The sequence below is a fragment of the Hylobates moloch genome, unplaced genomic scaffold, assembly GCF_009828535.3.
Source record: "Hylobates moloch isolate HMO894 unplaced genomic scaffold, HMol_V3 SCAFFOLD_15, whole genome shotgun sequence".
NCBI classification, from domain to species: Eukaryota; Metazoa; Chordata; class Mammalia; order Primates; family Hylobatidae; genus Hylobates; species Hylobates moloch.
Window position 1 is genome coordinate 8,218,568 of NW_026652290.1, and position 12,044 is coordinate 8,230,611.

General features: G+C 51.6%; 1 protein-coding gene across 9 annotated transcripts in view; it reads left to right on the top strand.

The window, feature by feature from the left end:
- Window positions 1–4,496: 4,496 nt before the first annotated feature.
- Window positions 4,497–12,044, top strand: part of NARF (nuclear prelamin A recognition factor) — a 30,334-nt gene continuing 22,786 nt past the window's right edge. Inside the window, exons 1-4 of one of the 9 annotated variants that reach the window (XM_032176478.2) lie at window positions 4,497–4,904; window positions 6,234–6,314; window positions 10,571–10,714; window positions 11,316–11,435. In XM_032176478.2, the coding sequence (XP_032032369.1) occupies window positions 4,878–4,904; window positions 6,234–6,314; window positions 10,571–10,714; window positions 11,316–11,435 (372 nt within the window). In that variant the 5' untranslated portion in view covers window positions 4,497–4,877. Of the gene's footprint in view, window positions 4,905–4,959; window positions 5,198–5,423; window positions 5,523–5,626; window positions 6,084–6,233; window positions 6,315–10,570; window positions 10,715–11,315; window positions 11,436–12,044 lie in introns of those variants that run through there. The other 8 variants (XM_058428396.1, XM_058428398.1, XM_058428393.1 and 5 more) reach the window with 8 other exon arrangements.

A 12,044-nucleotide genomic window follows, 5' to 3' on the forward strand; every position in this document is an offset into this window, starting at 1 on the left:
CAGGATCTCCTAAGGGCTGTGTCGCTGGCCCTTGGTCACTCATATTTGGCTCAGAATCTCTTAAAATATTTTACAGTTTGACTCTTTGTCAACATGGGAAATCTTACAGGCAAATGACCTGACTTTTTTTAATGATATATACAAAGAGAAGGATATGGATAGAACCTACAAATTAAAAAAATGACAACAACTTTAAGATCAGGAACTCTGCAACTTTTTTTTTTTTTTCTGGACAAAGTCCCACTCTGTTGCCCAGGCTGGAGTGCAGTGGCACCATCTCAGCTCATTGCAACCTCCGCCTCCCGGGTTCAAGCAATTCTCCTGCCTCGGCCTCCCAAATAGCTGGGACTATAGGCACACACCACCACGTCCAGCTAATTTTTTAATTTTTAGTAGAGAGAGGCTTTTGCCATGCTGGCCAGACTGGTCTCGAACCCCTGACTTCAGATGATCCACCTGCCTTGGCTGCCCAAAGTGCTGGGATTACAGGCATGAGCCATCATGCCCAGCTTGAACTCTGCCACTTCTAAGTAGGCCTCAAGTTATGTCAAAGTCAAGTTTTTATTTTTAAAGAGAGACTTTTCAATGTCTTCCGTAAGTTGATAGAAAAAGAGACTTAAGAAACATATGAGCCAATTGTAATATAGACTAATAGAACATACTAGACCTTATTTAGATCCTGATTTAAACAAACTGTAAAAAAAATATGAGACAATGGGGAAAACCGGACAATGGCTATTTGATAAAAAAAAAAAATTAAGTGATTATAATTTGTTTTTTTTTTTTTTTTTTTGAGACGTTGTCTCGCCCTGTTGCCCAGGCTACAGTCGTGCGATCTTGGCTCACGGCAGCCTCTGCCTCCCGGGTTCAAGCGATTCTCCTGCCTCAGTCTCCTGAGTAGCTGGGACTACAGGTGCACGCCAACACACCCAGCTAATTTTTTGTATTTTATTAGAGATGGGGTTTCACCATGTTGTCTGGGCTGGTTGTGAACTCCTGAGCTCAGGCAATCCTCCCGCCTTGGCCTCCCAAAGTTCTGGGATTACAGGCATGAGCCAACACACCCAGCCGTAATTTGTTCTTTCAACCATATTACACTTACGTTTTTATTTCTTTTTTTGTATTTTAGAGATGGAATTTTGCTCTTGTTGCCCAGGCTGGAGTGTAATGGCATGGTCTTGGCTCACTGCAACCTCTGCCTCCCAGGTTCAAGTGATTCTCCTGCCTCAGCCTCCTGAGTAGTTGTGATTACAGGCACCCACTACCACACACAGCAAATTTTTGTATTTTTAGTAGAGATGGGGTTTCACCATGTTGACCAGGCTGGTCTCAAACACCTGACCTCAGGTGATCCACCCACCTCAGCCTCCCAAAGTGCTGGGATTACAGGAGTGAGCCACCACACATGGCCAGTTATGTTTGTAAAACATTAACAAAAAAGCTATACAAATGACAACCTAAAATTATCCTTTTATTTAAGCTGAAGTTGAGAGGAGATATTTTCTGAGAGATGCTGACTTGAATTTGAGTAATCTAGAGGGTTAAGACTTCCAGAATTTCATTGTTGCATTTGTAAAAAGCTATACAAAATGAAAACTATAAATAAGATTTTTTTTTTTGAGATGAAGTCTCACTCTGTCGCCCAGGCTGGAGTCCAGTGGTGCGAGCTCGGCTCACTGCAACCTCCACCTCCTGGGTTCAAGCGATTCTCCTGCCTCAGCCTCCCAAGTAGCTGTGATTACAGGCACACACCACCATGCCTGGCTAATTTTTGTATTCTTAGTAGAGACGGGGTTTTACCATGTTGGCCAGGCTGGTGTCAAACTCCTGACCTCAACTGATCCGCCTGCCTCGGCCTCCCAAAGTGCTGGGATTACAGGCATGAGCCACCATGCCTGGCCTCAACTTTGAAGTGTCAACTTGAAACTGCCTTTGCAAAGATTAAGGCAGTGAGAGAGGCTGGGTGCAGTGGCTCACACCTGTAATCCCAGCACTTTGGGAGGCTGAGGTGGATCATCTGGGCCCAGGAATTCGAGAACAGCCTGGGCAACATGGGGAGACCCTGTATCTACAAAAAATTTAAAACTTAGCCATGCACAATGGTGTGAGCCTGTAGTCCCAGCTACCCCATGGGGCTGAGGTGGAAGGATTACTTGAGCCAAGGAGGTTGAGGCTGCAGTGAGCTGTGATCATGCTACTGCACTCCAGCCTGGGTGACAGAGTGAGACACTGTCTCAAAAAAAAAGACAGAGAAATTTCACATAGTTAATTCCATCTTCCTTCTGACATCCAAGCTGTCCTTGGTTATTCCTGGGTATAAGCCAAGCTAATTTTAGGAGCTTTGGGAGGAATTTACAGTTTAACCTTGAAACAAGGATGATAATAGTCCCTTCCTAAAACTATCACCTCCCACTTCTGGGGCTGAAATTGCCTTTATAAAGCTAATGAAAGGCCACAAGGTTAGGATTGTGGGAGGGGCCTGAACTCCGCTAAAATGCAGGCCTGGTTTCTACAGTCCCTCACTGCTCAGTATTCATGTGGCCAGAGATCACAAAATTTGCAGCTTCCCGAATTGCACCTATAGATAATACCAGTATTGCAGAAACTAAGAATGGCTTTTTGAGATGTTTTTCAGAGTGAACCCACCCCAACCTGCCACTCAGGACTCAATTGGTTTGTGTGGCCCCACCCAGAGGCAGACTCAGTGCTTGAGGACCGTTTTCCACACACCCTTTTGATTTCATTCCCAGTCAATCAGCAGCACCCATTCCCTAGCCTCCTGCCCACCAAATTGTCCATAAACACCCTAACTGCAGCCGGGTGTGGTGGCTCATGCCTGTAATCCCAGCACTTTGGGAGACTGAGGTGGGCAGATCACAAGGTCAGGAGTTCAAGACCAGCCTGGCCAGTATGGTGAAACCCCATCTCTACTAAAAAATACAAAAATTAGCCAGGCGTGGTGGCGTGTGCCTGTAGTCCCAGCTACTCAGGAGGCTGAGGCAGGAGAATCGCTTGAACCTGGGAGGCGGAGGTTGTAGTGAGCCGAGATTGTGCCACTGCACTCCAACCTGGGTGACAGAGTGAGACTCCGTCTCAAAAACAAACAAAAAAACAAAAAAACCCCTAACTGCTGAGCCTTTGGAGAGACTGATTTGAGTAATAACTGTCTCCTGTGTGGCCTGCCAGGTGTCAATTAAACTCTTTTCCTGGCCTGCTGCAATCTTGATGAATTGACTTTTTGTCTGTGCAGCGAGCAGGAAGAACCCGAATGGCAATGGCAAGCTGAAGAATGATGAGATTCATAAATTTGGGAAGGAGAGCTTTATTTCTCATAAAGGGTTTCAGCCTGCAGGGTGGCCATTCTGACAGGCAGGGAAGCACTGCCTCTGGCCAGAAACCAGAAACGGACACTTCCAGGGAGGGGCAAAGGGAACAGGAATCTATGCGGAGGAGTGTGTAAATATACATATTTATCAAGCTACAGGAGGAGTTATGAATATTTTTGAAAAGAGAAACATACACAAGCACAATGAAGCTTCAGGCCCCTTCACGAGGGTCATGTCACTCACCAAAACCACTCCATGGTCAGTGTCTCTTATCAGTAAGGAATACTGGTCAATTGTGCCGAAACTGCAAATGAGAGGGTTGTTATCAGCGGTGGAGTCTTTCGAAAGAGCTGGTTTCCATTAAGCTCTTAGCAAAGAAAAACTTAATGGTAGTTAGCCAAGGGTCAGCCTTAATAACAGGCGTCTCACCTCCCATCTGTCATGGCTGAGGACTGCCTTCAAGGTAACCCTGGGATCTCCTTAGCCAGTAGGGGGTTCGTGTAGTCAGTTGGGGATCTTTGGATTTCATTTTCATTTCTCAGAGGACAGGAAGAAAGGCTCTAACATAGGGAATCTTGAGAACTGCTGGTGTCTGTTAAATACGCCTATAAATTATTTTTCTTATGTCACACTCTCCCAGACATGTTCTTACTTCTCACTTCTGATTTCTGTAATATGCATACACTGATTTCATAAAATGTTTACAATTAGGAGTCCAACACTTCCATTATAGCCCTGTTTTGCTTAGCTGAAATCAGTTTCTTAGAGGAGTGTTATCTTTACTTTGTAAGCTGTAAGGGCCCAAATCAATGTACTTGGTAAAATTATCCACAGTGAACGCATGCAAACGTCAAAAGGCCATTTGGCATCTGCCCTCGTGCTTCCGGGTCCATCACGTGGTTACTGCCAGACAGGCCGCGCATGCGCGCTGCTACTCCGCCGGGCCTACGTGACACGACGGGAAGCGGCAATGGCGGCGGACGAGGGCTGTGCCCCCGGCCCGCCCCGTTAGGAGCCGCGAGTAAGGCGAGTGTCCGACGCCGAGCTGGCTGACAGAGCCCGGCCGCGGCCTCTGCGGGCCCAGGGGCCTCCAGACCCCGTGACCACCGGACCTAGCACCCTGCAACGGCCCCGGCTTGGCCTCGGGACAGTCCGCGCGCTCACCGACTCCCTGGTGAACGCCGCTTGGCCGCCGCCGCCGCCGCAGGACCCAAGAGAAGGGGAAACCCGCGCAAGGACCCGGTTCCCGCGGCGCCGTGCGTGGAGTGAGGCTGCGCTCCGCCCCGCGTGCTCCGATTGGCTCTGGGGCCTGGCCCGCCCCTTCCCGGCACTGTCATTGGCCTAGACAAAGCCGTCGGGGTGGGGAATCCTATTGGCCTAGGGGTGCGGCTTGTCCTCTCCCGGTGCTCTCATTGGCCGGGCGCCGCCGTTGGGGGTGAGGCCGCGTCGGGGGAGGACAACAAAGGGCCGCGGGCGGCGGGCAGCGGTGTCCCAGTCTCCCGGTGCTTCCCTCAGGCTGAGGCGCCCGGCCTCCCGCCAGCCGCGCTCCAGATGAAGTGTGAGCACTGCACGCGCAAGGTGAGCGCCGCGGGCCGGGGAGGCGCACGCCTGGTGCCTGTCCCATGGGGCTCTGGGCGGCCGAGGTTGGCGGCCCGGGCCCGCCGCTCGCTCGCCTCAGGGCTCTTCAAGGCGCCCCCGGCCTCGGCACCCTGGGCCCGCTCGGCGTGGAGGCGGCTGGCGCGGGGTCCGCTGCTCTCTGCAGGGCGGGCTCGGTCTTCGCGGTTCTCCCTGAACTTGTCCATCTTTCCCACGCCCTCGAAGCGCGGAAACGAACGGAGACCGAGCCTCTAGTGCCGCGCAGCACAGTCCGAGTAAACAGCAGTCCTGGCGGGAATGATCAGAAGCGTTTCGAGGCGTTTTTAGGCGTTTTCGAACCTGCCCCGCTGAGGGTCACCGAGCAGCCGGTGCAGGGGCGGAAGCGGGTGACGGCTGCTGACCGGCGCCTTGCGCGCATGTCTTCAGGCCATGGCAACAACCGCGCAGCGCACGCAAGGGGCTTTTGTAGCTGTTACTGCCGGAATGAGCTCCTGTGGATGCTGCTCTGTGGCTGGCTCTTCTGTGCGTGACACCGTGGCAGGAGGCTTCCGAGCATTCCATGTGTCGTTCATCCCCGGTGGTGGCTGCATCCTATTCTAAGTACACCTGTGTCCAGGGGAATTCACCTGTGGGGGGAAGGCTACTGTTGCTTCTGCTTTTTTATTATTGCAAGCAATAGAGATTGTGTGTGTGTGTGTGTGTGTGTGTGTGTGTGTGTGTGTCCTTAAGTATGTGCGCTTTTGTTTCACTAGAAAGGATAGAAGGCCAGGCACGGTGGCTCACCCCTGTTATCCCAGCACCTTGGCAGGGGAGGCCAAGGCAGGTGGATCACCTGAGGTCAGGAGTTCGAGACCAGCCTGGCCAACATGGCGAAACCCCCTCTTTACTAAAAATACAAAAATTAGCCAGGTGTGGCGGCGCACGCCTGTAATCCCAGCACTTCGGGAGGCAGAGGCAGGTGGATCACCTGAGGTCAGCAGTTCAAGACCATCGTGGCCAACATGGGGAAGCCCCGTCTCTACTAAAAATATAAAATTAGCCGGGCGTGGTGGCGCACACCTGTAATCCCAGCTACTCAGAAGGCCGAGGCAGGAGAATCGCTTGAACCTGGGAGGTGGAGGCTGCAGTGAGCCGAGGTTGCGCCCCTGCACTCCAGCCTGGGTGAGAGCGAGACTCCGTCTAAAATAAATAAATAAATAAATAAATAAAAGAAAGGATAGAAATACATGAGCTTCGTTGGTCAGAGTGTGCACATTTTCTTAAGGGGGACGAATTAAAAGTTCATTAATAATGTTCCTTTGCCTTTTTAAGGAATGTAGTAAGAAAACAAAAACTGATGACCAAGAGAATGTGTCAGCCGATGCACTGAGTCCAGCCCAGGAAAATGGAGAGGCAAGTAGATTTTTCAGTTTTGTATCAGCCCAGAGTAAACTGCTGCTGCTGTTTTTCTCTTTGGGGGCTCACAGCACCATGCACATCACTGCTTTAAAGAAGACTGAAGTACGGCAGGCGCGGTGGCTCACACCTGGAATCCCAGCACTTTGGGAGGCCGAGGTGGGCGGATCACTTGAGGTCAGGAGTTTGAGACCAGCCTGGCCAACATGGTGAAACCTTATCTTTGCTAAAAATACAGGTATGGTGGTGCACGCCTGTAATCCCAGCTACTCAGGAGGCTGAGGCAGGAGAATTGCTTGACCCTGGGAGACAGAGGTTGCAGTGAGCTGAGATTGCACCACTGTACTCCAGCCTGGGCAACAGAGTGAGACTCTGTACCAAAAAAAATACTGAAATAGGCTGGGCTTGGTGGCTCACGCCTGTAATCCCAGAACTTTGGGAGGCCGAGGCAGGCGGATCATGAGGTCAGGAGATTGAGACCATCCTGGCTAACACGGTGAAACCTCATCTCTACTAAAAATACAAAAAATTAGCCGGGTGTGGTGGCAGGCTCCTGTAGTCCCAGCTACTCGGGAGGCTGAGGCAGGAAAATGGCGTGAACCTGGGAGGCAGAGCTTACAGTGAGCCTAGATTGCGCCACTGCATTCCAGCCTGGGCAACAGAGCAAGACTTCGTCTCCAAGACTGAAATAAACTTGAAGGGGCTGATAAAGATGTGTGAGACAGTCCATCAGTGGCACAAGGCCTGTCTTCTCAGTACACACTACACCAAAACACACAGCATTGGGAACAAAGAAAACGTGGTGTAATACTGGATTTCTTCTTTTAATTTTTTTTTCCCCTTTCGAGACGGGTCTCACTGTCACCTAGGCTAGAGTGCAGTGGCTCACTGTATCGCTCACTGCAGCCTCGATCTCCAAGGCTCAAGTGATTCTCCTGCCTCAGCCTCCGTAGTAGCTGGGACTACAGGTGTGCACCACCATGCTCAGCTAATTTATTTTTTATTTTTATTTTTTTGTAGAGATGGAGTTCCACTATGTTGCCCGGGCTGGTCTTGAACTCCTGGGCTCAAGTGATCCTCCTGCCTCGGCCTCCCAGAGTGCTGGGATTACAGGTGTGAGCTACTGCACCCAGCCTCTTTTCTAATTCAGTTCTTGTTTTTAAATTCTCCTTAGCTAGTAGCGATGGTCTTTGTTTATTGGATATGTAACCTGAGCCTGGCTCTCAAGAATGTGATTTTATGGCCAGGCATGGTGGCTCATGCCTGTAATCCCAACACTTTGGGAGGCCGAGGTGGGTGGATCACCTGAGGTCAGGAGTTCAAGGTCAGCCTGACCAACATGGATAAACCCCATCTCTACTAAAAATACAAAATTAGCTGGGCGTGGTGGTGCATGCCTGTAATCCCAGCTACTCAGGAGCCTGAGGCAGGAGAATTGTTTGAACCCAGGAGGCGGAGGTCTCGGTGAGCTGAGATCACACCACTGCACTGCAGCCAGGGCGACAGAGTGAGATTACGTCTCAAAAAAAAGAATGTCATTTTACATACAGTCTCATTTCATGCCCAGAAGAAACGTTACATGTAAGCCTGGCCATTATCCCTGTTCTACTGAGTGAAGGGTGTTGGGAGAGGTTAAGGTCAGTCTACCCTTAGAAAGTACTAGTACCAATTTATAAATGGAGAGTTAGCAATATGGCAGAAGCATATTTTTTCCTTAAGTTTAATAGTCCTGACATGTTTAATCTGAGAGGCGTTCTCCCGGTTGCCCTGTGTGCCAGTGCTGTGGGGACTGTGGGGCTTAGGGAGCAACAGGGCCTGAGACAAGCAGCCAAAGAGCTGGCCACAGGCAGAAGAGAGGTAGGGTGCATTGGAGCCCTGGTGGCAACTGGGGCCAGTGCGCCTGAGTGGCCGGCCCCAGGGGCCTCCCTCACCTGCCCTCTGGTTGTGTCATCGTGGACAGATATCTAAGCCCTGTGAGCCTCGTTTCCTTATCAGAGGCCTGGGGAGTAGGGTTACTTCCCTCCCAGGACTGTGGTGAAGATGAGATAACGTGTGTACACAGCCTGAGCAGGCGCCATGCCATGTCAGTGATGGACACAGGGTGAGAGGAGTTGGGTTGGGGTTAATGGAGTGGACCCTGAAGAGTGGTCAGAATTCAGGGTGGGAGTGTAGGGAAGGGCACTGGCACACTAGGCAAGCGGAGGGTGTGGACAGACATGCTCTAGGGAGAGACAGTGGCTCCCCTTGGCCAGGTCAGTCACAGTGCAGAGCTGTGGAGACTGTGAGGGGCTGACTCAGGTGTTTGTTTTAGGGCAGGTGATGGAGGTAACCAACTTAAGCTGGCTAGAGTAGGGGAAGAATTGCAGGAAGCCACTTGGGTGGCAGCTTTGAGAGCCTAGGCGGAGGTGGTGGGCCTGGGCAAGTCTACCAGAGTGATAGAGACAGAACAGAGGACATAGTGCAGGGAAGGGAGTGCAGTTTTAGCTCCACAGACACTGGGCCTTTTACAGTGTGTGAGTCTGGGGTTTGGTGAGGAGAGCACTCTGCTGGAAGTGCAGGTGGCAGGGCTGCCCTGGGCTGAGTGAGGCTGGCGGGCCTGATAAAAGGGAACAGGACTTCTGCAGAATGCATCAGTGTGGAAGGCAGGAGGAATAAGAAGAAAGAATGTGAGGGGTGAGGAGGGAATCAGACCTGGACTGTGAAAACTTATGGAAGGACTGGGTTATACACAGCATGTTTGGTGGCAACGCAGGGAGGAGGCACTGCTGGGTGAGGGGTGCAGTTTGGTCATGGGCACCTCGATGGGGATGGGCTGTGGAGGCAGAATTCATGCAGCTATGGGCACCAGACGTTTGGAGTGGGGCAGTAGCTTCGACCCACTGGGAACCTGTTAGAAGCACAAACTCTTGAGCCCCATGCGGACCTCCTGAGTGCCCATCTGCTCCTGAGTGCCCATCTGCTCCTGAGTGCCCATCTGCTCCTGAGTGCCCATCTGCAGCAGAACAAGATCCCAGGGTGAGTGGGCTGCACAGAGACATGAGGTCATGTGTGGGCAGGAGGCAGAGGTGACACCTGAGCTGCCGTTCATAGCATGCTATGGGAGGGAGCACATCCACAGCTGTCTTCTGTCAAATCATGTTTTAAAGAAAAACAAATGCACGGACTACCTGAGGAGCGTCTGTAATTTATTGACATTACTCCTGTAGGCTTCAGAGTATTCATGTTCATCCACCAGTTATTTATTGAGCGCTGTCTGTGTGCAGTACCTCTTGGAGGTGCTGGGGAACAGGAGAACGAGACAGTGTTCGAGCTCTCATGAGCTTACATTTTAGCGAGGTGGGACAGACTCCTGCTAGCAGTCAGCAACATGAGTACAGATGGGTGGGGAGGGAAGAGACGGGTGAGGGGGTGGTGCTGTTTTAGCAGGTGTTGGACATCGTCTCTGCTGAAGGCCACCCAGGGTGAGCCTGGGGCTCTTAGAGGTCGCTTCATGCAGAGAGATGGCAAGAGCAGCAAGGGCCAGTGGGGCTGGATGTGTGGAGACCAAGGGGGCTGTGATGGGACCCGGGCAGACAGGGGCCACTGACTTTGCTCAGGCCCTCTGTGTGAGGGGCAGCCGTCTGAGCAGAGCAGAGGTATGGTTTATGTTTTAGCAGATGTCGGGGGGGGCACAAGGGCCAGTCAGGAAGGAGAGGGTGGAGGGGATCGAAGAGTGACTTTATATCCAGGTCAGGATGAGCATCTTGTTGCATGTCCAGGTGCAAACCCAGAGCCAGCACTGAGTTGTAAAGTTCTGAGCCTCAAGGGAGAGGCCAGGGCTATGGGTGGCCTCAGGGAGCCGTGGGATGGTAAGAGGGAGCACAGAGCTAGAGGAGCAGTCAGAGGGCTGGATCACAGGCACCAAAGAGGAATGGGGTCTAGGAGGAAGGAAGGGCCAGTGGGGTCATCTTCCAGAACACAGGGGTCATTTACTTCCTACCACGTGACAGTGCTAGGGCTGGGTTCCACCCTTGTCATCTGCATGGTTCCCTAGTGTCATCGTGGGCTGGGCCCTGTGTCCTATGTCCCTCCACCACGAGCTGCTCAGTGGCAGAGACTGTCCTGCTTCCAGCCCCTTGAGCACCAGGCCTGGACCCTGGTATTATCTCCAGTGTTTACTGTGAATTCTGTATATGGATGTTACCCTCTCTAAAGAAGCACATTAAAGAGTACTTGTTGATTAATCATGCTGAAACGTCATCTTTCTTTCATAGAAGGGAGAATTCCACAAGTTGGCTGATGCCAAGATATTTTTGAGCGACTGCCTGGCATGTGACAGCTGTATGACTGCAGAGGAAGGAGTCCAACTTTCCCAGCAAAATGCCAAGGACTTCTTCCGCGTTCTGAACCTTAACAAGGTAAGGCATTCGGGGCATTTGCTGATGCTGGGGAGCTGACCTGGAGGAGGTGGAGGTGAGGCCTGGCTTCCTGCACAGAAGCCTCTGCTGGGACATCGGATGCACATCTCAGCCTTTTCCCGGTATTGCTAACGTCCTGCTTTGACCTTCTTCCAAATTCTCCATCAAGAGCAAAATCCTTGCACAATTTCATGCTCCCTTAATGATGCTCAGGCAGTGGTGGGGAGGGCTGGCACCACCCCTCAGGTTCCTGTGGCTTAAGTGGGGCCTCTGCCTGGTGAGGTCAGGTAACACGGTGTTGGTGATCATGCGGGCAGCACAGAGCTGGAGCTCCTGCTGTTCTGCCTCAGCTGCACGTTTTCGGACACGAGAGTTATGTTCTAATAGACCGATCAGCTTGGGGCAAGGCAGAGACACTCCAAGGAAGTAAAATTTCCCAAAGCTCCTTCCTTCAGCTCGTCCCTGCAGACCTCCTGTACAGAACGAGAGGTGCCACTTGTCTTTCCATGAGACAGGTTGTATTAGTCCATTCTCACATTGCTGCAAAGAACTACCTGACACTGGGTAATTTATAAAGCAGAGAGGTTTAATTGACTCACAGTTCCACAGGCTCTACAGGAGACATGGCTGGGGAGGCCTCAGGAAACAATCATGGCGGAAGAGCGAAGGGGAAGCAAGCACGTCTTCACGTGGCAGCAGGAGAGAGCAAGTGAAGGGGGAGGTACTGCACCCTTGTAAACAACCAGATCTTGTGAGGACTCACTCACTATCACAAGAAGAGCAAGTGGGAGATCCGCCCCCATGACCCAGTCACCTCCTGCCAGGCCCAGCCTTCAGTTTCACATGAGATTTGGTGGGGACACAGCCAAACCGTATCACAGGTGAAAGAGAAAGGAAGAGACAAAGGCAGATGAGGCTGAAAAGCACTTCTTGGTTTCCATGCTGTCACCTCCACAGGAAGCATCAGCATCCTACCCTGCCCAGGGTGTAGGAGCCCATTCACAGTAGGTAGTGTGCTAGAGCAAGGTAGGGGCCTCAAGAAACACTGACTGGCGCAAGTGTGGTGGCATAGGGGACAGCCAAAGAGCCTTCTTAGCGTTTGCCATTCACCCCTGTGGCATCTTCTTCTGGACAAGTCATCCAGCATCAATTAGATCACAATATTTTTCTTTTTGAGACAGGGCCTCACCCAGGCTGGAGTGCAGTGGAGCAATTTTTCTTATTGAGACAGGGTGTCACCCAGGCTGGAGTGCAGTGGTGCAATTTTTCTTATTGAGACAGGGCGTCACCTAGGCTGGAGTGCAGTGGTGCAGTTTTTGTTTTTGAGACA